The following is a 27,671-nucleotide window of genomic DNA, read 5'->3' as shown; positions in this document are numbered from 1 at the left end:
ATCTTGTCTGGTCTAATGAAAGGAAAATTTGTGGAACACCACCAAACAATGGACTGGCCTAAAAATTCCCATTGTTTGGTGGTGTTCCACAAAACTTCTTTTGATGTGTCTATTGAGGACGTGGCCATGTCAAGAAAGGAGAGGTTGGATATCTCTATGTTGTTGGTCTAATGAAAGAGCATAGAGGTGACCTCTTTATTCTGTTGCTGCACATTGACTTTCCAGTCACAGCCTGTGGGCATGGAGAAGACCTATGTGGAATAATTGGAGTAAAGACAGGTCTGCAGGCTGGCTGTGCCCCAGGATTTTATGCCATAGTATTTTCCATACTTGTACTTGTGTTTAGTCAAGCCATTGTTTTGTATTTAGAGAACATATTGGCAGATATAACACTTGTAATCCCAGCTTTACACCTAACATCTCCATATTTCCCTCACACGCCGGAGATCATGTCGCCGGAGATCTCCTCACAGAGGCGGGTGGAAGGGGGATCCCGCAAACAGCCAATCAGAAGCCAGAATTCCCGAGCCGCCTGCCGCTGACGCCACTACGCTGATACGTCACAGCTCGAGCATTAGAACCCGGGGAAAAGAGAACGAGCGTTCTGGAAGTCGCTTGTAGACCCCTCCCCCCACACGCCCAGCGCCCGCTTCTTACTCAGCCTGCACTGTGATTGGCCCATGGCAACGGCTGTGCGGGCCTGAGATTTCGGATGCTGCACGGCTGGACGAGCCGATAATGCTGAAGATGAAGCTTCCGCCGAGGAAAAGCAAACACAGGGCATCGGATGAAGAGGAGGACGACGAGGAGGAGCGGGCTAGCGGCATGTGTTCTCGTCCCTGTGCCCTACGCGAGTGCCCGGCGGCCTCGTTGCAGCGTGAGGCGGTGTATGAGTGGTTCGTGCAGTCGCTGGGCCCAGCTCAGAGGTTGGAGTTCGCCTGCGGCTTGCTTGGCTTGTGTAACCCGCTGGAGCTGCGCTTTCTGGGCTCCTGTCTGGAGGACCTGGCTCGGAAGGACTGCCATTATCTGCGGGACTGTGAGACCAGGGCTAATGGGCTGGGGGGAGAGGCCGGCCTGGGGGATGTCAGTGACCGGGCCTCCCGCTCCAAGCTAATCATCTGCCTGGCGCTGCTCAGCTCCGAGAACCGGGAGGTAGCCGGCCGCCTGTACCGCCTCCTGTTGCTGCCGGCCATGGGGGCTGAACGCCTGCTGGAGGCCTGGGAGGACGGAGAGATGAAGCCGGGGGAGCGGGCAGCTTCTCGGGAGGAATTGCTGCTGCTCTTCACCATGGCTTCCCTGCACCCGGCCTTCTCCTTTCACCAGAGGGTCACCCTGCGGGAACGTCTGGAGCAGCTCCGGGAGGCCTTGTGCACGAAGAGCCGCTCTGAGGTAAGTGGCAATGGTTACTATGGAGACAGCGGGCACCTACCTTCATCACACCCCCTGTCACAGCACCGCCATGGTGTGTTCCGGAACATGGCTGCCATACTAATCTGGGCTGAGACAACCTGCCTGGGATTTACCAAGGGTGAGAGCTGCGCCCTTCTGGGGGACTACAAATCCCAGGGAGCAGGTTTTCTTATATGTTTAGTAAGCTGGCCACTTTTATTATTTTTATCTTCAACAAAATTTAGCTGCATTTATTTGAAATAAAAAAAAAAAGCGCAATGATTTTATTTTAAAATACTAAAATAAAAATGACCTGTTACAGTTACACCCATAACCACCACCCCCCCTCATAGAACTGTACTTCTGGTGCTCCAATTCAATAGAACAGCCAATCATTTGTACTCGCCATCTCTCCTTGGCCAATTGCTGGGCATTCACAGAATACAAGGAGCACTGTGATTGGACGAAAAGAGAAGGCACTTTTGGTGAAAGTGATCCGTGTTGTCACTATCACAGTTCCAGAATTCCATTGGGGCCTTACAATAATAAATAATCATATTGTGGTGCTTAAAGGCCAAATATTTTTATTGGCACATTTAACCCATTTTAATGTGTGCTGCTGATTTATTTATTTTTTGTGCAAGTTACTGCTATTTGTAATGGCGCGTTATAATTTCCCAAGACTAATTTACACCACTTTCCACTTATAGAAAACAGGGCACCAATAGGGAGAATTATAAAATAGATTGAGGCCAAATTATCGATTTTGCATCTTTGTGAGGCTTATTTGTTAAAGGAAATAGGATTCTTCACATTGTGTTTAACGTCTATTATCCAATCGGGTGAATGTTTTAGATAATTGGATAAATATTTATACAATTTGAAGATTCCTGTTTACTTGTATCATCTTTAGATGATTGAGTATTGAGCGATTGGTTAATCAGTTAATATTTACTCGGTTTGTGTGAAGATTCTCATCTCCTATGCCCGGTTGTCCAGGTCTCTCCCTGCGCCACACATTTTCTGTTTGTCCTGGTGACCATTGGGACCCAAGCGGGACGTCATGGAGCATTCTTAGTTGTCCCCGGGTAATTTTCATTGGGTAGGGATGTGAGAATATCCTCCTCACTTTTCCTATCTCTGGGATATAAATGGAAATCTTCAAATTTTGAATGAAATACATAAGTTTTATTTAGGTAAATCTTTTCTAATGTTGTATCTGTTATTGTACAAACTAGAACTGATACCGGTAGGAAAGTACATGCCAACAGTGAGTATAAGAAAAAAAATTTATCCTTCAAAATATATATTTTATCGCTTTGATGCCTGAAAGTAAGACATGAACATATAAAAAAAATCCAGATTTATTTATTCAATAAAACATATATGAAAGATATAGCCTCTGATTTATTAAAGTTCCCCAGGGCTGGAGAGGATACACTTTCATCAGTGAAGCTAGGTGATCCAGCAAACCTGGAATGCAACTGGTCCAGGAGTGAAAACATTTGCTAACAAATAGCGATTGAGTTTTAGGAAATCTATTCCGGGTTTGCTGGATTACACAGCTTCACTGATGAAAGTGTATCCTCTCCAGCCTTGGAGAACTTAAAGCGTACCTAAACTCAGAATTTTCACTTTACATAAAAGGGTATACAATCGTTTTATTTGAGGTAAAAATTGTATTTATTGAATTTTGTTTTTTTTTTTAAAGGGGCAGCACCGCCCCCTATTTCTCGATCCCCTAGGAAAATGAGAGGGCAAAGCCTCCTGGGATACTTACGCCAGGCATCCCGGGAGGCTCCTCTGAGCTCCTTCTGCACATGCTGGAGCATCTCAGGCATGCACAGAAAAAGCCTTTTCGTGGGGAGAAAAAAAATTTGCAGATCTCGCGCATGTGCAGTATAATTGGCAAATTTTTTTTCTTTTCATCCTACGTCACCCGATATCGCGCCTGGGTCAGGTGACTTAGCATCAGTGCTTAACCCAGAAATTTTTTTAAGCCGGGTGGGAAGAAATTGTAGGTGGGTGGCAGCCCCTGTATTGTGACCAAACTCTTTAGTAACCACCCAAAAACAGCCGGGTGGTGCACCCAGCTAAAAGGGCCTGGGGAGAACCCTGAGCATGAAGAAGAGACGAAAATGGCGCCGTGCGTAGCAACATTTGACCCCTCTTTATTACAGAACTGTTCAGGCCCAGTCATACTGGTTGTTGTCTGTTGATGAACTACTAATTTTTTAGTAATTTTACGGATTTTCAGTAGAGTTTGTGTCTGGGCTCTGGATTAGCTATTCCTGGCTACACATTGCTGTAAATATTTGACATTTGTAATCTTCTTGTTAGCAAGGCCAGTGCTAATCAATCACTAGCATTTTAAGTTCTGCATCATTCAAGACCAGCAAGAGGATGATTTCACTGAGGAAAGTGGAAAGCTTTCTTGTGTAACACTGGCATTGTATCACAGCAGTGGTGTCTAGTTAATGACTTAGTGTGTTCGTGTGGAAGTTCTTTTTAATTTAAAATAGAATTGTTCAGGTCCACAAAACAGACACTTCAAAGGTTAGTAACGTAATGCCCAATTGGGAAGAAGGAACAGCCTGATTACCTAATATTTTTTGTTTTGAGGATATCTGGGTATTGCTGTGCTAATGATCTAGTGATCTTGGAGAGGATTTATGTAACCCTAGGATCTAGGAATGGCTCTATGACCAATTAGTGTCAGTGTTGTGGAGGTTATAATAATGGGAAGTGTTTCGTTGTTTACCAGATTGTTGGGCAGGGCTGACACCAAGGCTTGGCATTTCAGTAATTTTATATGTCCTTGTTACAAGGGGAAATAAGGAGCCGAGTCATTTTCTGACAGATAAACATTTATTTATTTGTACTTACTTGCATAGTCTCTAAATGGATTAAACATTCAGAAATGTACTGCTCTTTTTTATCATCAGAAGCTTGCTCACTGCTTTTACATGTTTGTAATGGAGTTTGCATGCACAATCAGGTATTCACTAATTAAAAATCTTTAAATTAACTTTGATTTGTACCATTTTGATATTTTTGAATATATCCTTGTGGGAAGTACAAAAAATACTGCAAACAAATCTAGTGGCTCAGGGCTGATATCGGACGAAAATCTGGCGTGTCCTGGTGGATCCACTGACGGTGAACGACGAACGATCGTAATGCAAGAGAAGGGGGAGAGCGCACAGCGGGGTGCCGCTCCGTTGTTCTCCCCCTCTCCATTGAACAGAATGGTGCTGTATGTACCTTTGTTGTTGGAAAGGATCGTGAAAAATCATTTCCTATGACAATTATTGATATTTTTGAGAAGCTTTAAGCATACCACACTTCTGCTGCACCTAATTCCAAAGCAGTGTTCAGTCCTAATCGGACCTCCTTCCTTGGTTATGTGTAGGGTAGGGGGTGGTATATATATTTCAAAGGGTGGCAAAACTGCTCCTTTATAGATTTAGAATTGTAATTAGGCTGTCACCCTGGGACAGGAAGTGTTAGTGGTAATACTGCCAGGGTAAATGCAAGAAAAAAGTGCAGCCACTGCTTTGAGAACCAATACCATGCAACATGATGCATTATGTGGCTGAGCTGTATCAATTGACTGAACAGCTGAGGTGTGTACTTGTTTTTTGTCACTGATTCAGTAGTTTTTAAACCAGAAAATCCAAACACCAACCAGGTGAGCTGTATTTTTTTTTTAGAACCAGATCAATAATGGAAGTTTACATAATCTCATGATAAAGGTTTTTCTGTTTTACATTTATTAGAGCCTTATTGAATACAGAGAGCTACCAAAATGTAATCTTTACCAGCTACTCTCTGCTTTGATATCTGGTTTAGGGCTGCTTTAAATGGAAATTAGGTCTTTGAGAAAAAGAAATGCTAAATTCTAATTCCCTGGGAGCATTGCTGTCAGTATTTCACAATAACCCAGAACAATGACTTCATTTCAAAGTTCTGATTTAGAATATTGAAGCCAGTTTGTAATCACAAGACTAGGTAAGTAGTGGTAGCTTCAGTTTTCTGTCAGTAAAGGTTTACTTACTACTGTTCTGCCTTATATATTTATAAAAAGACATATCTGAGTGAAGGGCTTTGCAGTTAAGCCATGGAGTGGGCACAGGTTGTGTGCAGATTTGTAAATTTATTAGTAGCTCTGACAGATACAATACCCTAGAACCTGAAACCCTAACATGGTGTTAGGATGACTCTTGAGGTATAATGGCCACTGAAATGAATCTCCACAACAGAACTCTTGTTACGATACTAGAACCTTTATTAGAACCTGTTCCAGGGTGGTGACTTCACTCACAAGGAAGTTTAATACGAAAGTTTGTTTGACAGTTCCAGAAATAGTGCCTTGCAAGTAAGGTGTCTAAATATCAACAATTTAAAATTAACTTTACTGGAGATAGAAAATTCCTTTAATGAAAAAAATTGTCAAAACTGAAAATCTAGCTGAAATGGCACTAAAATACATATGTATGCAAAAGGGACATTTACTGAAAGCATTTATAAAAACATTAAAACTCATGCCATATTTATGTGCAATACATGCACGTTTACATGTTTTACCCTGTCCTGGGCTGCTGTGGTATCCACTTTTTTTTCTCTGTTTTCAGCACTTGTAATTTAAGCAATTTGCTATTTTAACCTTCGGTGATCAGTTTTGTAAAATGCTTACAGGTAGCTAAAGTTTTCCTCAAACTAGCAGCAGGCCTGTGCAGGCAATGTGTTGTAACATCTGCAGATGGGTTGTCTAGCTGACCTATTCCAGAATCCTCCTGCATTCCAGCTGTCTCTGAGAGCAGGGAATCCTCCTGTGACATAACAGAGCTAAGAACTTGCAGGAACACACTGTTGATTTTGGGTCATGCATTGTTTAATTTGTTCCACTCTGAAAGGGAAATGAAAACAATCCTGTTAGTCAGGCTATTGGAATGGTAGGACAGCTATCTTCTGTGATTGGACCTCAGCCCTGCACTGTTGTACAGGCTCCTCTCCTATACTAACAGCTGATTACTGTGATTTCTCTCCACCAGTAAGCTAATCACAAAATACTTTAGAAACTGCAGCATGTCAGAACCTTCCTTACTTCTGGGCTGATCATCCAGCATCAACTAGCCTTTTAATTGCCAGTTTTATTTTCCTTTACCTGACCCATTCATTTATTGGTATTCAATTATTTTCAGTTATGGGGTTCCAGGATCATTTGTACACAGGAAGGTAAAAAAATAAACATAATAAACATTATCTTTAAAGTACAAATCTAGCCAAAACTGCAAAAGCAGATTGTTGCACCGAAGCCTGCCTGACCCACTTACATTGCCAAGTTATTATTAATAATATTAATGAACAGGTTTTGTATAGTGCCAACATATTATGCAGCGCTGTACATAAATAGGGGTTGCAAATGACAGACTAATACGGACAGTGATACGGGAGGAGAGGACCCTGCCCCGAAGAGCTTACAATCTAGTGGGTGGGAGAAGTAACACACAATAGAATGGGAGATATGTAGTAGTGGGAAGTAGTGATGGTTTCAAAGGAAAATGCAGATGGGTAAGCAAGTTTGAAAAAAATGGGTTTTGAGCGCTCTTTTAAATGAGCAGAAAGTAGGAACAAGCCGAATAGGACGAGGAAGACCATTCCAGAGAGTTGGAGCAGCTCTAGAGAAGTCTTGTATCCGTGCGTGTGATGAGGTTATGAGTGAGGAAGTCATTAGTAGATCATTGGAGGAGCGGAGAGAGCGGCTGGGGGAGTACTTTTTTACCGGGTCAGAAATGTAAGTGGGACAATAACTGTGGAGGGATTTGAAGGCAAAGCACAGAAGCTTGAATTTGATTCTAAGGTGAAATGGAAGCCAATGAAGAGAACTACAAAGAGATGTAGCGGAAGAGGAGCGGAGGGAAGGATGGATGAGTCTGGCTGCAGCATTCATGATAGATTGTAGAGGGGAGAGTCGGGTTAGTGGAATACCAGAGAGGAGGAGGTTACAGTAGTCCAGACCAGAGATAAGAGCGTGTAAAAGGAGTTTGGTGGTCCCAGGGGACAGGTAGGGGTGGATTTTGGAGATGTGTAGATGAAAGTGACAGGACTTGGAAATGTTCTGAATATGAGGGGTAAATGAGAGGGCAGAATCGAAGGTGACACCCAGGCAACATGCCTAGTGGGAGGGATGAAAAAAAGTGTTATTAACAGTTAGAAATATGTCGGGAAAAAATGGAATTTGAGGGGGGGATGATGATGATGATGTTGAGTTCTGTTTTATCCAGGTTGAGTTTCAGGAATGGGTCAGACATCCATGATGATATTGCGGACAGGCAGCATGAGACCTTATCCAGGACTGGATAATTGACCCATGATTTGTGTTGCCTTGTGTCTGTCTGTGTCAGCATAATGTTTCTCTGCATAAGGAAAACATGTAACTGTTTCATTGTTGTCATCCATGAACCACCAGTAGTCTCTGGATTAACAGGCTGAGTTGGTTCAGCAAACTGATTCACTGCCTTACCAACAGAAATGTCCATGTACATATATAACTAAAATTACATTTATTTTTAAAAATTTTAAGACTACTTCAAGGTAACCTCTTTACATCTATAAGATATTGACCAATACATTTCCCTTCCCATTGCTTTTTTCCACAACCCTTCTCCCTCACTGGTATCGCTTTATACAACAGTTTTTCTTATACACACACGTGCTTAATTCATTAGACCTGAATAATTTTATACATTCATTCAGATTTATTTGTAACTTTTTTTAAATACTAATTATATAGACACCCACTTTCAGGGGATGGGACAAAAGCTCTGTGAACTTGGCAGTGTCTTCCTTGGTTGCAGAGTTTTCCCCACCAAACTGTTAGGCAGTGTACACATTTTAAGTTTTTGTCACTGAAAATTCTTTCATGAACGTTCCCAGTGACAGATAAACGAATGAGCGCTGTATACACAGCATCGTTCTGATCCATGAAGAGTAGAGGGGTAGAACCAGTGAGGAGCACTCCAATGTGCTTTTGTGCATTGTACAGTGGTCAGACGACCGTATGTCAGATTCTTGCCCGAAACGAGCCCAAATGTTCGTATGGGGTGAGAATCTGACATGTGTATGTGACTTAAGAGTTGTAATCCCCCTCCTCGCTGACCTGACACTTCAGAAGCCTCCATAAAGTAGTTTGCTGAATAATCATGAATCTGGGCCTTTAGAAGAAGAAAGTTGATATAGAAATTAGACTAAACTCCATAAGTGGTTTTCAGCTGTAATGCAGCAAGTACCTAATAGTAGATTTAACAGTCTGACTTTATTTTGAGCAGCGGTGTTACCTTATACTCTGTTTTAAGGCAGTTGGATCTGCTACTTGGTCTCCATAGTCCTGGTATGATGTTTTTCTCTAGTTTTTACGCCTTTTCTGTTAATTACCAACCTTCTTAATGGGCAAACCAATCTTAGATCATCAACACTGTGTAGTGTCATAATGTTGAGAGATCAGACTGTGCATTACCCATGGTCATTGAGGCACACTGCAATAAGGCAACCTATACATTTTTTATGAGCTCATGTTACTCACTATAACTCATGTTTTTACCTCTAGTGTATGTGTGTGTTGGTGCATTACTTGTAAAGTACCTGTGTATCATATCACAAATGTACTATGACAAACGTGGTGGGACACTTTATCACTAACCCCATGCATGCACTGCCCATCCATACCGCTTACTTCAGGAGAAGGCAAAAATATTGTTATATAAGGTATTCTTGAGTTGAAGCCACTGGTGGTTTTAATAGCAGTAGAAAACTTGCTAGAATTCCTGTTAACCTTTGTATTCATTGATACTTTGTGCATTATCTAAAGGTAGCATAGCAGGTTTAATTTATGTATTTTTTTTTTTGTTTAGGAAAATATACAGGAGTACTTGCCAAATCGTGAGAAACAAGTTGCAGATGGCAGTATGGGTACCTACAATGGAGCCACTAATGCATCTCACAGCCTTCAACAAGAAGGTATGTATAGTAAGAAAAAAAGTGTCTTTGTAATCCTTTTTATATTCATGTGTTCCTTTTACATAACCCATTCTTGGTGAAATCTGCTGGGTTCTGCTGTCAGACTAAGCAATATACTACTTTGTGCCCCCTGCGGCTTGTTTGTTGTTTTGACAAATTGTATTGCCTATCAAAAGCTCCGATTAGTTTAACCTCCTGGGCGGTTCATTTTTCCAGATTTATATGTTTAAAAGCGTTTTTTTTTTTTTTTTTTTTTTTATGAAAATCTATTTTATAGTATAATATAATAGTATAGAGTATAATAAAGTTTGAAACACAAAATCATGTCAAAATAATAAATTTAAAAAAATTAATATTCTAATAAACTTTGACATGATTTGGTGTCTCAAACTTTAATATACTCATACTATTATACTGTAAAATACATTTTCATGAAAGACAATGTATGGCTTTTAGACATATACATTCAGTGTATTGCATTCAATACAGTTATTTTTGTATTGAATGCGAGATAAAATATTTAGACATTCCCGCTGCGCCCCTAACGACGGCTGTATGCAATGACCTCACCGGGAACCGCCGGGGAACGTTGTGGCGCTTGCCGGGGGACAGATCGAGCAAGAGCATGTGGCCAGAGGATCGCAGGACCCTGGAGGATGCCGATAGGATCCGGTAAGTGTATTTTTTTTCAATTTTTATTTATTTATTTATTTTTTCCACTTTCAGTGGATTTTTTTTTATTTTTTACCCCGAGTCACACTCGGCCTTACCTCTGGGGAGGTTAACAGCCAGTCCATTCTGAAACAAAAGCTCTTGTCAGAAAAGCCTTGCTACATAAGCAGAGTGTTTTTTTTTCCTGTTATCTGTGAACTGTCAGCTCAAAGGCCAGAAGAGCATAAAAGGTGCTGAGAATAAGTGAAGGTGGCTAAATAAGAGCACAGAGGCTTTTGTTACTGCAAGAACTGCTGCTTTTCCCAGCAATTTAATTAATTCACGTTGGAAGTTAAATTCAGGTTGAATTCATCAATAATGATCTCTCATCAGATGTAAGTTAGATCAACAAGCTTTATTTGCCATCGCAGTCCCAAAGTGTATATAGAGATCATCTCCCTATAGAATGGTATGTTATTGCACATAATAAAGGCAAGCTGGGCTTAACAAGTATAACATGGCATCATTGAAACCTGAGCCTTCTTGCAAACGGCTTTTAGGGCCATGTAGAAATGTTCAACTCTGTCCTTGGTGACAGCTTTTGCCCTCTTTACCTTCTATAATGGCACACCCTTGCTAGTGAGATAATAAAACTCATAGGTATGGACTGCTGTTTCTGCTGCTGCCGAGATGTTGCCAGAAAAAGAATTGTGTTATGGCATTTTGAGAACTTGGTGCTTCCTGCTCTTTTCTGCCATGAAGTGGCTGGTACTTGAAATTCTTTGCTACCTTCAACTGAAAACGGTACGGAATGAATCAGGAGGTATAGAGATACTTATTGGTCTGCTTTGGTGTGGACGTTAGACATTTGTCAATTTATAAAGTACTCAAGATCTCCAAAAATATGCAATTAATTTTTCTCACTAGTTGTGACAGAATGTAACTATTTGAGTCCTGGGATTTCTTTTTACAACAAAAGAACAGTGCTCCTACCAAATTTTTCCTCCGTTGCAAACAGTTGTGTTAAATGATCTAAATGATATTGGATTTAACTGCATGACCCCAAATTATGTAAAAGTTGTTGGTAAAAATTAAAGCCTACCCTATTTTTTTTACCCATTTTCAATTAAAAAAAATATTTTTTTTATATGCTAGTCCATTGCCAGTACCAGTAGTACCACTTCATAGTACAACTTAGTACCAGTAGCTCAGAGCCGACGATGTGTTGTATTAGGGTAGATAGCAGAAGTTTAAAGATAAAAATGTGCTGTAACAAAAAAAAGGGTCATGGACTCAAATGGTTAAAGTATGTAGAATGCACTTAGTCCTTTCATATTTATTTTTGCTCATTTACAGCTGTACATATCGAGAACATCAGTTTTAAACATGTGCAGAGGAGGAGAGCTGACAAGAACACGGAATACACATTTGAGGTGGGTGTATGGCTTTTTTTAGATAATGCAAGCATTCGGCTTCTTGAAGTTTGGGCATGTTACTGGCAGGCCCAAGACCTAAATTTGGTTTCTTGGGTTGAAAGCAGAAAAAGGCTCCCTGTAGTAGTTTCACTTTTACCAAACAAGCTGTAGAAGATGCCTGCTATCTGTGGTGATTTTAGACAAGTGAATGTTGGATCTCCCTATAAATAGCCAGGTTGTCAGGCAAACATTCTGCTTTTTCTGTTGTCATCAAAACTCTTGCTGGCAATTTGTAGTGTTAAAAGCATAACCAAAAAAAAATTTATATATAATTTTAATTTTTTTTTTTTGGTTTTTAGATAGTTTAAAAGTGGGGAGGTGACTAAAGGCATATTTACCTGCAGCAGAGAAAAATCTGTTTGCTAAGTTGACTTTGCTGTCAGACAGCTCTGTGTAAACCTTAGAATTGAGTGGGCAGAAATTCAAACCGTTTGGCATGTAAAACCTTTGTGTATGTAGACTTTAGCTTTAATCCCTGCTAGGTAGAAATCCTGACAATGGTATAGAGGTAGAGATAATAACAAAATCATTAAAACTTACATTCACTCACTGGCCACTTTATTAGCATCAGGTTGGACCAACTGCCCTAATTCTCTGTGACATAGATTCAACAAGGTGCTGGAAACATTGCTTGGGAAGTTTGAGCCATAATGATGACAAGATGGCACCACAGAGTTGCTACAGATGCGTTGGCTATTCCAAAGGTTCTCTGTTTTGAGATCTGGTGGCTCTCAAGGCCAATTTCATTATCCTATACCAATCTGGAATGATATGAGCCTTGTGACAAGGTGTGCTATCATTCTGGAAGCAGCCATCAGAGGATGAGTACACTGCACTCACTAAGGCATGGACATGGTCAGTAACAACACTAGGGTAGCCTGTAGGAATTAAAAGAATAGTTTGTATTAAGTTATAGATTGTTGCCCTTGGCTCCCCATTGTGCCTTTTTTAATGTATGAGGAGCAGGAGATAGGCATCTACTTATTAAATAGAGCAGGAAGACTCTGCCTGACATAAAATGTAACATGTAGGCAACAACATGCATACCATATAGAGCTGCTACCACCACTAATCTGTAAAGGGAATTGTGCTTTTACATGGATAACTTGGAGACATGGTTTTATTGTACGTTATGCTAGATTGTAATTGTGCCTGAAGGGCAGATGTCTGTGACTAAATTAATTAAGCATGTCTGTTTTTTATTTTGTTTTAGGTAACCTGGTCAGATAATTCCAAAACATCTGTAACAAAGTCATATCGGGAATTGCTGGAATTCCTGTTAAAGGTATTGCCAAATTTCTGATACTGAAAAACAAGTTGCTTTGAAAAAGGGGAAAAAAGTATTGACATTTGGTGGCCTGACTAATAAATTACTAAAATGATCTCAAAAGAGGTCTTCAACCTCCCCATTTGTTCTTTCTTCTATAAAAAATATAAAAAAAAAAACTGGCCTTTTGGTTGTGCTTGTGTTAAAATTTTGCCGTATTTTAAACTGTTCCTGTTGATTTCTAAGCCCATAAAATGCCTTTCAAAAACCAAGTGAAGGAAAACATTGTATCCATTTAGAATTAAACTTTGTATAGTATACAGTTAGAGAAAATTGTCTGCCAGAAAGCAGTGGACATTGTGTAAGTTTGTGTTTTATATGTAAAAGTTTGTGTCCTAGAATTAATTTGGTGGCTGCTGCTTTTCTGTTAGGTTGACATGGATAAGAACTTTCAACGTAACTTTTCACTAGTATAAGCTACTGGTTCCCAATTAAGGCAAGCCAGAGATCTAACCAGGGCTGTGGAGTCAGTACGAAAACCATCCAACATTTTATGGTATCTCTAACTCCTTTAAGTTTAATTTGCTGATATATGCTAATATTCCATGTCGATTGAAACAATATTTCATCACTGCCAAAGCTCAGCCATGGTAAAGTTATATGAAGATGGGGTCTGCTTTTGGGAACTAGAACTCCTGGCCAGGAACCTGACACTCCACCCTATCGACCAGCCTTTAAATGCCAGCATGTAAACCAGTGAAGTTTGTCTAGATTTTAAACTAAAACACAAAAAATGAAAACAAACTTTTATTGTCTTAATCAGGAGGCAATACATTTTTAAGTACTTGCAGACATAATGAGGATCAGGAACAACTCGTTCTAAAATATAAACTACATCATTTGCTTCTTTAAAACCATCAATTAAACTACATGAACTGAAAAAATACTTGTAAAACATAAATGTTGTTTATTCTTGGAATATAGCTATAAAAATAGATTGCAGGCATGGGGTAGTGAACACCTCTGCTTGCCCAAATCTCCCCTGTGTGCAGGGGACATTTATATGTAGAATGTAATCTTACTGCATAACCCTGAGTAAATTTATATCGACACCAATCCAAAATGTAAAAATTCTATCAAATTAATAATTTTTCATAAACCAACAATAATCCGGATTACAAATAACTCAGACGATCTTCATAGTAGTGACAACTCCACAGTGGGCCTACTACAGCGGTGAACTATTTTTAATACTGTATGTTTTCAGAACAACTTACTTTTATTAGGAGACAGTACAACTTCCATTCCAGATGCTTCAAAATTGATCTAACTCCCGACTGGTACAAATACAGTTATGAAAGATTAGGCGTGTTTAATCTCATCGAGTTTTGAAGAGAGTTGATGGAAAGAGGACTGGGGCTCCTAAATATTCTGTAAAAAAAAGTGTGTGCAATTGCTGTTGGTAGGAGGCTATAAAAAAAAAAACAAAAAAACGATTGTAATGAATGCAAAATATTTACGTTTGCTTGCTAGACTGTCCAGCCATTCTGTTGCATTATATAAAATCATTCAAAACATTTGCACGAGTCACTTTCTGTATGTACTGATCATCCTTGAGCAGCAATTGGGTATTTTGCCCCCATTCTTGATGCAAATATATTATATATCTTTTTGGGACTTCTAACAATCATAATAACCATAGTAATTTTTCAATTTCTCATCAGCTTCCAAAGGAGCTGTCCAATGAACATATTGATAAGACTATAATAGATGCCTTACAGCTAGGAAAAAGGAAAGAGGAGCATCAGTATTCAGACTTGGAGCCTATAGTGCAGTAAGTTGTGTGTTCCCCCCCCCCCACATTTTAAATGTATGTATGTGTGTGTGTGTGTATATATATATATATATATATATATATATATATATATATATATATTCTATATCATAGATACACATGCGTGTGTAATATATATTTTTTCTATACACCGTCCTTGTTTAGTTACTTGATGAATATTTTCTATGTATTTTAAACTATGCACAAAGGTCAACATTGTAACAGAAATATCCAAGTTAAAGAGGAACTATACTCAAAAACTAGTCTTTCATTTATTAATCTATTCTTGTTGCACTAAAATGTTAGTCTTCCCTGGTGGCACTGGCTAGGCCAGCTTGTATCCATGCAATATATAATGATTCGTGAAGTGTTTAGAAGTGGCCAGCTTGTGACTGGCAACTTCTTCTCCCCCCTCTTTGCATGCAGAGCTCACAGGCTGAAACAAGCAGGAAGCAGCTGCAGACAGAGCTGTTGCACTGAGTGACCTGAGAGTTTTAGGCAAATCTGCATAATTAGGACAGTGGGAGGGGATTAGAAACACGCCCACCACGGATGACATTTCCCAGATTGCACCTCTCTGCCTAGGCGGTGGACCCACCTGGGGGGTGGGGGCAGAACTTGTTTTTGATGTTTAAATGTAAAACCAAGCTGAAAAAAAAAGTATTCAGATGACTAAAACTTGGGATTATGTTATCCATAAACCAAAGTTGATTTTGTGAGTATAGGTATGTTATGGGTATGCTTTAAGGACATGTCCAGTCTAAACTTGCACCTGACTGCATTTATTTTTGATGTTTTTACGTTATACCATACTATATAATTTGGGAAGGCTTCTTTTATTAATGGGCTCTAATTTATTTTATGCTTAACAAAAGCATACAATATAAGCAGTGTCTGTTGAATTGTGATTAAATCTACAAATAGTGTATATCTTATCATAATATGCTTGGTTTTCATTTTTGTGTTCTTCCAGGCAAATATTTTCATCTCCGTCCAAGGCGCTCCTGCAGAACCATAGAGTGTACAGGTTCTTTCATAATGTCTCGACAGAATCTGGACATCCCAGTAAGTTTAAAAAAAATATATGGATATATCAGGTACTTCAGCTTCTCTTGGTGAATCAATTTGTTTTGGATTTATTGAAAATTATATTGAACCTGTAAAATATTACTTGTAATGTAACACAAGTTAAGGTGCGCTTATCATAAACTTTAGGCAACATTATTATAAACTCGTGCTGCAAATGCCAGAAATAATCTATCGTTACTGGATTTAGGTGAGGATATCTGACACTGCATTTTCCAAGGGTTAAAATTAATTACAATATGACTGGGCTTTGCAGCAGGAATACTGAAATTATATTTAATTACCCATTTTCAAATCATGTCATTTCCAGCTGTCCTAATCTGCTGTTTTTTTCCTAATGTAGCGGTTGTGATTTCTGACAGTTCATAATGTTGAATGTAGGTTGCATACAAGGTTCCTGCACTAGTGTCTAGCCATAGATCTATGCCATTGATCCATTCCAGCATTCTGCAGTTAGTCCAAATTTCTATCACAAAGTTGCGTTTATAATGTTAAATGTCTCAGGTAACAGACGTGAGGATATGTTTTAAGTAAGTTAGGCTGGTAATTTTTATGATCAACTTGTAAATGTAATATGGGTCACAACATTTATTCCTGTTTGTTACTAGGTCATTTACAGGCAGGATCTAAGTGTTGCAAGACTTCTGAAGACAGCTCTGAGACTTCCAGTCAAGAGGAAGGTAAGATGTCTGGACTTGGTAAATCTCATTTCTACCACCTCCTTTTATATTTATTTTTTTCTTTATACCTACACACTTTTTTCAACAAAGGTCTGACAATGGGTCTAATCTTACATGCTGAAACTTAACAGCAGTCAGGGTATTTTTAGTGAGCACATGGGGGTATGTGCAGCCCTTCAAGGTTATGCCACCCACAGACACGCCCGTAAACAGCCTAATGTTCATCACAGCATCTCCAGACTTTACATCTGTTACATGTGTTTAGTGTGCACTTGCTTTCATTCGTGAAGAGAACGGGCTCAATAGCAATCCTACCAATTTTGGTATTGCTAATCGAGCTGCATGATGCCAGCATAGTCTCATATACTCATGACAGTTTGGTCAGAAATTGGAGGTCATATTCTAGGGCTATGGCAGTTCTCCCGTCTTTTCCCACAGAAAGATGCAGATATCAATCCTGCACTTCTGCAGCTCTGTACTGCTCTCCTTGGGTAAAGACCGGTCCCGTCCACTTTCGTGGGATTTTGCTTGAAGATGCAGCAATGCTTCCTGGATATTCTAGATTACCAGTATAGTGCCAGTATTAACAAGGATACTAGTAAGACCATTAGGAACTCATTTTATAAATGGTGTTTCATGATAATCCATGACATTTTATAGTTTGATCTAACACGTCCTCTCTTGTTAGATGGTATGCACCACACAACAGGCTACAAGAAATCAGGAAAAGGTCTGGTTACAAAGTAAGTTAATTTTCTTTAATTATACTATAAAATTTTCATAGTGCCAACACTAATATATTGATGGTAATTTTTGGGGAATAGTGTGGTTTTTTTTTTTTTTGGCATTTTAGAGTAACGGCTGCATTTTTTATATTTATCTTTTGCAACAGTTCCGTTGCTGTAAAAAGCTCATCCATTGACCCTGGTCATATCTCACGACTTGAACAAAATGGAACAGACTGGAGGAAGAGCGAATGTAAAGATCCTCTGCATCCTTCGCGCTTTTTAAAGGATGGACACCAGGTAAGAGCTGCATTGCATGGACCTGCTTTATAACTTGCAAATATTTACATATTATTATTTATATATTTACATATTTTACCAAATTGTAAATGTTTAGAAGAAATCCATGCTAACCTCTGTAGCTGTGGACAAAATGGAACAAATTGTCAAACATTTACAACTGAAGCTTGATGCTCCCTCGACATCTGAACTGCTTTTCCCCACGTAGAGTACCTGTTTACTTTAGCGACATTCAGAAAAAATGAAAACTGGTAGTTGCAATAGAATTTGCTGATTAATAATAAATACTTTACCCCAAGCAAAGATAATTGGAACATTGTGAAAAATGTTTAAAAGCGTGTCAAACGTTATTTCGTACGTATTATAAAAAATATTTAATAACATTGAAAAACGTTAATATATAGGACTAAAAGCATAAAATAATAAAAAGGGGTTTCACATATTGATGACTGTCTGCTGTTTTCATATAGAGAAGATGGGAATATGTATTAATTGAGGTGTTTAAATGGGTAATAGACCTTGTGCACAGGTGCCTGAGCTGTATTTGGTCGTTTTTAAATTACATACAGAATCTGTCCTTTTAGAAGTATTGCATTCATAGTAATGTATTTTCTTGTTAACTTAAAAAAATGGAAATCTTTTGATCATTTTACCATTGATTGCTTCTTGTTTCATCAGTTACTATCTGTAGTAGGGGATCTTGGTACAAGGTTGGTAAACTTCCAAACTGTAGTTTACCTGTTTCTGTTTTCTCAGCAGCGCACTTTGGAGAAACGCAGCTCACATTTAGTAAGCCGGGAAAATATGGAAAGGTAGTTCTATATTTATTGTGATTTCTGCATGTATATTTTATAATATGCCTTGGAGGTTTTAAAAACACAAGACTAACCCATTTTGTATTTTTAATTGTTGTTTTTAATATTTACTGTTTAATTGGTTTATTGACTGTTAAGATTTTTCGGCTATTCTTTGTTGTAGCGATACTTGCTGTAGGCCTTGTAAGGTGACTTTTCCATTGTCAATACAAACTATAACAACATCCCCCATTTTTGTCAGTGCAAGGGAGACTTTGTTTTGTAAAAGTTCTTTTTGTTTTGAGCTATTTGCCATTTTATAACTTCTAGGTTGTTGAAAAAAAGGAAAATATATTTATTTTAATGCTTTGCTTCCTTATACATTCTAACTTGAGCCCTGTGCTTTAAACAGAAATAATCCGAAAGATAGTCGGCTGACATGCAAAACAAATGGTGTTAAATCTTCTCAGAACTCTCGGAGTATTTCTTTGAAGGGTAAGTTCAATGTGGCTTTTCACTGATTTTGTGAATTCTTGTGTTACAGTAAATTATATTTAATATACTATTAACATGTAACATTTATTTTCGTGTGTGTTTCATTTATTTTTTTTTGATTGTCGTAACCTCTTCCTTTTTTATAAGATTATCTGTACTGGTGCAATCTTTGGCTCTATAGCATGGTTTGAGAGTGAAGGAATAAATTCCTTCCAGCTTGACCTAGCCAGCAAGTTTGTGGGGAACTAGCTGCTTGATGGCATTTGGGGCAAAATCAAATAGTGCCTATATTATAGGCATTTAAGGAGTAACATTCACGTTTGACACAAATGTTTTATCACCATAAATTGCGGCACATCAGCGGTTTCTTTCACATGACCTATGCACTTGTTATGTTCCAAAAATGAGTATTAACTTACTGACTCATCCTGAACATTACATGTAGAAATATATTCCAAAATGTAACCCAATCCAATTTTCCTAAACCTAATTGTAACCTTTTGGCACTTCATTTTGAAATAGATTTAACTTGGGTTTGTTTCATGGAGCTCCTCAAAATAGTTTTTAACGCAGAATAGAAAATATGGTTGCTTTAACTTTTTTAACTCCCTGCTTTGGGAGATCAAGATTGGATGGATTTCTGAAAATTCTGATTGCTTAGGACTAGGGATATGTGGTTTTGTGCTGACTTTGTAAAGCTCCATGCAAAAACTCTTTTGGCTCCCCCGAATTCAGACTCCTGTCTCCAGGTCCATTTTATGATCCTGCCTCAAGGTCTCTGACTTTAACAGCATGGCTGATTTGAGAAATGGATATTCAGAATCATTGTTTCCTCTGATAGCGGGGAAAGCTACGTCCTGTAGGCCTATCCTGGATAATGGATGACATGCATCACTCCCTACCCCTCGACTACCACCTCTGTTTATAATCATGCCCTTGGTACTTAGACATTTTACAGAAAGTGCTATTATCCTGTTTTTCATTTCACTGTACTGTCCTACACTGCAAACTGGGCTAAATAGTAATGCAATGCAGTACTATCCTAGTGATAAATACCATTAAATTGATTCTAGCAGTAAGTAGAATGGTGCAAATACCCTTTAACCAGTTTACTGCAACTTCATCGTTGCTGAAGAATGTATGACAAATAAAAAAAGACCAAATAAAAACTGTATAATTTAACTTGTTAAATGGTTGCAGATTAGGTGTGCATGCCTGTGTATTCATTCCTTTTGTCTTTAAGTTGACCATAAGCTTTTTCACATTTGATTATACTACATGTTCATTTTTTTCCCCAACAGGATATCCAAAGCCTATTTATTGGAAAGGTGATAGTTTACAAAATGTTTTGTGAATTTAGCAATTCTGTATCTACATACCTCTTGAGATAGTATGCGTGATGATATGCATTGAGATTAGTAATGGAGACTCCCCTATCTCTGATAACCCTAAATAAAAGGAAATCACCTGCTGCTTTACACTGCACAAGATCCAACTCCCAAATGCCTAAAAAAGGCTTATGTGCTCCTAATCTAATCCTATTTAAGTTTCCTAACATTTTGGAATTGGTAAAACTACTGCAGTCATCTAAAAATCTAGTATTGTGTTGCTGTGTGTGCATGCTTGGATTGGTGGAGCTTGGGGGGGGAAGGGGGCCGGGGGTTTGTAGCCAATGCTTCTATCTCCTTTATGGCTCTGTAGAAAGCAACTCTTACATTAAAGATAGCACAGCCTCATAGTTATTTGTACCATATTTCCAAGACATGCTGATGATATCTGTGCACTGCTCTCATATCCCCATGCACCACCAATCCACTCTTTGCTGATATAAAGTAGTTTACCCTTTGTACTCAACTGTATATAATTTTTATATGGGTTTGCATCTCTGTAAATCCAGTTAAGATTACAATTTTCATCGGACTTCAGTGGTGGTTTTCTTCTCTTAAGCACTTACTGGTTCTGGGTATTCTTTAGGCTAAAATGTTTGAAAGAGCATTTGTTTGTCTCTTTATTTTTAGATCCAACACTGGAAGTTGGGTCAGGGCATGAAACGTGTGGAGAGACCTCTTCTGAGAGTTACAGTTCCCCACCTAGCCCCTGCCATAACAGGAGGGAGAGCTTTGAAAGTGAAGAAGAGAAAGACAGAGGTTGGCACCAAGAGGGGCAGCTTGTTTGAATGGGAGAATGGATTCAGTGTAATATTAGCATGATGCTAGGACACAGGCAGATTTTAGAGCTATCCTCAGACTAAGATTATTATTGAATAATAACTTTTGCAGATGTTTTTATTTTATTTTTGTTTATGTAATATGGCATTTAGGCACATAGGCAATTTGTTAGTACCACTCTACTACTACTCAATTGTTAAAGGCTGATCATTATACATATAGTGGAGCTTAGCATGTTAGAAACCATTACAGCTCCCATTTGCAATGTCTCCAAATTTTGTACAATCATGGTTTCCTGCAACTAAAGGTGTAATGATTGCTGAATATTTTATTAGAATGGTCGAACTAACAAAAATTGCCTATGTTCACCCAGTCAAAAACTCATCAAAGCTTTAAGAGCAGAAATTTTTGGATGAATGGTACAAGGAACTATTGTAGACATTCAGTTAATTGATCGTATCTGTATCCTCCAACGAAATTGTATTGCATCTTGATTGTATTTGACTCTTCACAATCTTCAAACCTGAATTTTGTTTAGTGTGAGTTAACTTATTAGGGTGAAATCCTTTTTCTTCCCCTAAGTGTTGCCTTTAAAAACAACTTTTGTTAATCTTTTACCTTTTATCCTATCCTCCTTCTCCCTCCTCTTTGCCACCTTTTTCAATCTGCACTTTTAAACCATTTTTATATATACACATAAATATTTATGCAATGTGTGTGTAGTCCCAAGAAATGATCGATCATTTATTCATATGGGTATAGTGGTTTTCTTGTAAATGAGAGCCAACACAATTTTTCAATTAGTAAATACAAAACCCATATATTACTTTTTTAAGAAAATGTGTATAAGCAGTTTTTATTTAATTTATTTTATAAAACAATCCTGTTCCCATGCCTTTTATTTTATTTTTCCCCCCTCCCATCTGACACACTGTTGTACTATTTTACTATTGACTATTTTACTTTTTTAAAATATTGCCTTTGTATCACATACAACTGCTAACTTTAGTTTGACATAGTCCTGCATATGACCTTCCTTAATCTAATTTCTGTTTTATTATTTAACAGATACTGACAGCAACTCTGAGGATTCAGGCAAACATGTTCTTGGATTCCCAACTTTTGGATCGGTCAATAAATCATCGGCCAAGTTATCTAACCATCATACCAGTAATGAAGAAAGTATTGTTGGTGAATCCTTGAACAGTCGCAACTTTCCACAGTTTTCTATTTTACCTGCATTGCACTGCATGATGCCAACTAATGTTGAAAAGTTAGAGCCTGGGCATCCACTTCCAACCGAAGGAAAAACTCTGGGTATGATAGTCAGCCCTATTCCTATGCCCCCCATGAGAGAAATGATTCATCAGAGTTCCCTTGGAATTGGTGTTTCCGCTGTAGCCTCTGCCACAGGCGAAACGGAGAAGTGTGTCGATATACTGACATCCCCAATGTCTGCCACTTCCACTTTTCTTCCAAGAAACTGCTCACCAAACAGCCCTGCTTTGCAAATGCCAATTCAAAGGCTAAAAGTACCTACTCAGGGGTCAGCGGAGGCTTGTAGTGTAAATGGATCTACACAGACTAATATGGGACTTGGGACTGCCAGTGCTGGATTTATTACAATTCATACCCATGGGGGCTTTGCAGCATCTCCTGTGACTGCTTCAGAACTTCCCAATAAAACCATTTCACAAGTAGCAAGTCTTAATCAAGTAGTGCCTCACCTGGATGGAAAGGTGGGGATCGCATCTCCAGCTACCACTATGAAGTTGGTTCTTTCAGGCACTAATTTGACCCCAGCACCTTCAACAGTCCCCTACCCACTTACTGGACCATCACTTTCAAATGGAGTGTTACCTACCCCTAATAGCAATTTGCTGAATGCTGCTGCCACTGCTGCTCCTCAGCCAACAAACTGTATGGGTCAGGTGCAGTCTGCCGTTCCTCTAACTGTTCCTACCCATAGCCCTGGTCCTGCACCCAGCCCAAGCCCTGCATTGACCCATAGTACTGCACAGAGTGATAGCACTTCTTTTATAAGTGCTGCAGTTGGTAACACTAGCACAAATGGGACACTTTTACCACCACAGCAAATGGGCCCTGGCGCATGTGGCTCTTGCGGACGTCGATGCGGTTGCGGTGTACCAATGGGCAGTTACTATTATCCTAACCCAATCCCTGGACAGATGTTCACACGCGTTCCATTTCCCTTTCCTATACCATCAATCTGCAATAGCACCTACCTCAACCAAGCACACCAGAGCAACGGAACACACTATCCGGTCTTCCTGCATCAGCCTCCCTATTCCAATGGACTAATGCATGAACCTGTGCTTGGTGGTCAGGCCAACTATGGTATGCAGCAGATGGCAGGTTTTGCTAGGTTGTACCCAATTTACCCAGCAACCAATGTAGTAGGCAATGCTAATGGATCAGTGGCTAAGAAAAATGGCAATATCTCATGCTTCAACTGTGGGGTAGCTGGTCATTATGCACAGGACTGTAAGCAGCCACCCATGGAGGCCAATCAGCAAGGTAATCGTGATACTCCGCAGAGGACTTGTTTCTAAATTTTGCTTGTTTCTTCTGTCCAGCATAATGATTGTGATTTAGGTGTGTGTGCGCGCGTGTGTGTCTTGCTCTCCCACTTTGCCAGCCACAATGGTGTAAACCATTCTAATGAATCATTCTGACCATTGGCTAAAAATCAATATGAAGCTGGCCAAGTCCCCTTGTATTTGTTGGTTTGTATTTTTGTGTCTCTAATAATTTAAAATTTCTGTGCCTCTGTAACTCCATGTTTTGTGTTGTATTACAAATTTATAGTGTTTGACTTGTGTAGCCACCTGAAGAAATGAAGGGAATATTTGGGGTCTGGAAATCTGCCCCCCCATAAGAAGTAAGCAGTTTTTTAAGTTTAAAGCTGTTATTATGGGGCTTCCACAATGTGTTACTATAGCAACTGTGTGATGCTCAATCATCCACTGACAAAGTGCCTTTTTGATTTTGTGCTTCTTTGCCCCATAAATATTTTTGTTGAACTTTTCTAGTTTGTGAACATTGACTCAGAAGTTCTCTTTCCTGTTTTAGGCACTTTCAGGCTGAGGTATGCACCTCTCCCTAATCCCTCTCATGATTCTTTGGATTCTGCTGACTGACACCAGTCCACAAAAAAATAAATGTACATTGAATCCACTTGTAAAGTTACCATATGGAAGTTTCACTTTCCTTTTCATGATGGGTTTAGGAGCTAAAGCATTTACCACAACTTCAAGATTACAAGAAGCCCCTTTCTGTGCCATGAATTGTGTACTTTGAACTGAAAAGAAGTGCCCATAGCACGCCTGTTTTACCAGGCCAAAGCCTTACATGAAGATGAGTGGCAAAATGTCTTGGATGTTTGGATCAACAGTGTGAAGGAAACGGTGAAGAGGAGGAACCCCCCCAAATGTTGTGCTAAATTCTAAATGTCCCCGTTTTATTGACTGTTCCCTTGTTTATTCCTATGACTGATCTGCATCTGTAGTGCATCTTCTGTCCAATGCACAATGTATGATTATGTAAAGCTCGCAGCTGGCGTGCAACAGGAAGAAAAAAACGTTTTCAAGCATATTGAAGATGCCTTTCTTCACCTTTTCTGAGTTTTATGTATTTCTTAGGTAAAACCAAGCCTATAAAAAAGTAAGCGGTAATGCCTCCAAGTCAAAACAGCCTATGAGAAATCTGAATTCCATTTCAGATGCTGACTTGGAAGATATATTGTAACAAAATGATCCTGTTGATGCGGAGATCACCTTTGCATCTGCTGTTATGTTAACTGCAACAGTTTGACGTTTGATTGATATGTATTTTTTATTTTCTAGAAAACAAAATAACCTATGTTATAGGTTTTTCTTTAAGCTTATCTGACTGCTGTTGAATTTAGACAGAAATGTTCTGTCTATGCAGTCTATTTGGATTATCTTTGTGGCAGAACACAGCGTTGCTTCTGTACAGCATATCCAAGCCTAATTTATTTAATGCTCAAAATGTATAACAGTATTTAAGTATGAGAAGTTTCAGTCTGTAAGTTTGAAGACTATTCTTGGTATTTGCAAGAGTAGCAGAGTTGCTATTTAATTGTATTTTTTTTTCAAATCTACCACTGAGCATATCTCATAATGTGAAAGTTTGATTATTTTTATGTTCTTTAGGGTGATTGAAAGTGTCATTTTTGCATGTTTCAGTTGTCTAAACTGAAATCTGCCAAGTGTGTGACCCATATTTGTCAGAAAATTGTCAGTATATGTGGGAAAGCACCTTTTCCCTATCACAAGTCTGGTACCCTATATACCCGAATATAAATCAAGGTACGTACTTTTACATAAAAAGGAAACCTATAATGACACGGGTATAAACATAGGGCACAAAATTTAGTTTGTGTAAAGTCTTTCTCCATCATGCATCCCTGTCTTATGTGCACTTTCCTTAGAAGCCCGCCAGTGTGCACAGCATTGTCAAGGCTTCTGGGTGTTCTTCCTCATCATGGCTAAAGAAGAGAGGGTAGGCTGGCCCAACATTTTGCATGTTTATAATTGTCCAGCAAACTGCTTGCTTAGCAGTATATTGGCTATGAGACTAAATGACAAAGTGGAGGAAGGAAATGCAGGGAGAGCGGTGGGTGGTAGAAACGATAGGAAATTCACAACTACTTAGATTTACACTGAGAGACCACAGGGTGGGGGTGATGAAGAGCTGCCTGGAAAGGTTGGTTGTTTTCCCACCCTCCCCCCAAGCATACCTTGTCCGGGTTTCTAATTCACCAGGCTACAGTATCTGTATCAAAACCAGATGGGGGGTGAAAGCTGTTCTGAGCTCATGGATGTATCCTTTACCACCAAGCACTGAACTGCCCACCTCCATTTCTACACTTTCTCATTCCTCTCTTTAGAAGTTGCTAGGTCACTCATTTACTTCCCCATCCCCTCCTATTGTCCTTCTAGTGCACCAAACCATTCCTCCCACGTCACTGACTCCCAACACTTCCTTCCCCACTGGGGTGCAAAGTTTTGTCTTGGTCCCCACCTCTGTCCATCCACACTGATCACATACTAAATAGCATTGGGCACATGTAGAGTTCTAGGATTCATTTTCGTTCTTGGTTACTGCACTCCACATCTACCCCAAACACTTGGCCTCAGTGTTAATCCCAGCTAGGACAGCTCCTGCCTGGTGATGAATGGAAGGGCTCCGTCTGATTGCTCCAATGTGTACCTATTGCTGGTGATAGCAGCTTCCCTAAATTTGACAATTGTGGTTATGACCAGTGCTGACCCAAGTATAAACTGGGATTGTTTTTATTTTTTTACAGTCATTTGTCAAACATCTTGGTTTATACTTGAGTGTACACTTTGTTTTCTACAAAATGCCACATTTTAGTGAAACACTGCTAGATCTATAATCAGATTGAAGAAAAGTTCTGAAAATGCTTATTGCCTGGCGTTTCTGATTTTCATGTCTTCTAAATATATGTCCCTGGATAACCATGTATTTGTAGTCAGAACTTCCTTATCTGCATTATTACAAGTCTGATGCAAAGCAGCATAGCTAATATATCAACATAAAGACCAGGCTACTAACAATTTAAGGAGTAGAGGTCCTTAATGGCTGCCTTTGTGTTTCCCACATAGTTCAGGTTTTCTTTTGATGAGTGGAAGCATAATGTGGTCACCAGTCTGTCCTTACCCACTGTCTTGTCCTCATAAGACAATTGCTGCTGTTTTACAGTTTCTATATATATATATATTTTTAACAAAGCCAATATATGCACTACAATTTCTTGGTTCCAGATAATGCTTGACATACCCTTGTGCACTGAGGTTATCTGGGAGATAAGTGTGTATTCTGTGTCGAACAGCAGCCATTTACCAGCATTATATTGCCATGTTGTTCTTTTTGTGCATTCCTCTAAATTCCATTTGCTGGGAAGAATTTTTCTTTTCTTTGCAGATGTTTTATTTTTTTTGTAGGTCCTAATTATATTCTTTCACAGCAGGTAAATGTAAGCTTATTATATAGACAGATATGTAAAATGGAAATATGGTAACTAAGACCATATAGAAAATGTTTTTAAGTGTGTAAGATCTTGTTGCAAAGTCGCTTCATGATTTTCAAAACTTGAAAAAAAAATTTATATATGTAGATGATATCTTGATTTAAACTATTTTTGTCCACCCCAGTTACACTGCATCAACATCTGATGTGGAAAGATGGCAAAATGTGTAGTTGACTTAAAAGTACACAAAAAGCTTTAATTTAAGAGGAAGAAAATAATCTTATAAATATTTTATTTGATCTAGGTATTTTTGGATATGATTGAACACAGTGAAGGTAGAACAGGATTCCTCCTTGGTTAGGTTAAGCAGCAAGGATTAAAGCAGCAACAAGGAGACAGGAGGATTCTACAATACTTCGCGTGAAGTGTTGCCTTCTCTTTATTTGTATGTTTACCATATTCTTTGATATTTCAATTGTTATGTACTGGAAAGGTTACTTATATTTCTAGAAAAGATTTTGAATTTTATGCAAACTTATTTCATTGAATTAACAGCAATAAAAAAACAGGAAAGCATTCTGTGTACATGTTGTCTTATTTAAATATTGTAAGGTGGGGGGGGGGGGGCTCATTTTATCAATGGATACATACACATCATGTAAGGGTGTATGAATACACACCACCTCATTAGTTATTTATTTTTTTGTATTGTAGTATATCTTGATATTTAAGACTTCCAAACTAAGAAGGG

The 27,671-nt window shown here is 38.9% G+C and overlaps 1 protein-coding gene across 6 annotated transcripts; it reads left to right on the top strand.

Moving 5' to 3' along the window:
* The first annotated feature begins 594 nt into the window (after positions 1-594).
* Positions 595-27,496, top strand: ZCCHC2 (zinc finger CCHC-type containing 2). Of its 6 annotated transcripts, XM_072411820.1 has the most exons (15): positions 595-1,389; positions 9,303-9,408; positions 11,416-11,492; positions 12,748-12,819; positions 14,526-14,635; positions 15,609-15,700; positions 16,330-16,401; positions 17,090-17,144; positions 17,294-17,426; positions 18,183-18,238; positions 18,633-18,715; positions 20,734-20,862; positions 21,952-23,421; positions 23,713-23,785; positions 23,977-27,496. In XM_072411820.1, the coding sequence occupies exons 1-14, from the start codon at positions 739-741 to the stop codon at positions 23,742-23,744; spliced, it is 3,138 nt and encodes a 1,045-aa protein (XP_072267921.1). In that variant the 5' UTR covers positions 595-738; the 3' UTR covers positions 23,745-23,785; positions 23,977-27,496. The 6 variants fall into 6 exon arrangements, 5 of the variants coding, with proteins under 5 accessions (XP_072267921.1, XP_072267919.1, XP_072267918.1 ...); XR_011920856.1 differs by having other exon boundaries at positions 21,952-23,785; positions 23,977-24,041; XM_072411818.1 differs by lacking the exon at positions 23,713-23,785 and having other exon boundaries at positions 18,186-18,238.
* Positions 27,497-27,671: the final 175 nt, after the last annotated feature.

This window comes from Pyxicephalus adspersus, chromosome 5 (genome assembly GCF_032062135.1).
Source record: "Pyxicephalus adspersus chromosome 5, UCB_Pads_2.0, whole genome shotgun sequence".
NCBI lineage: Eukaryota > Metazoa > Chordata > Amphibia > Anura > Pyxicephalidae > Pyxicephalus > Pyxicephalus adspersus.
This window is presented reverse-complemented; position numbering and strand designations above follow the sequence as displayed.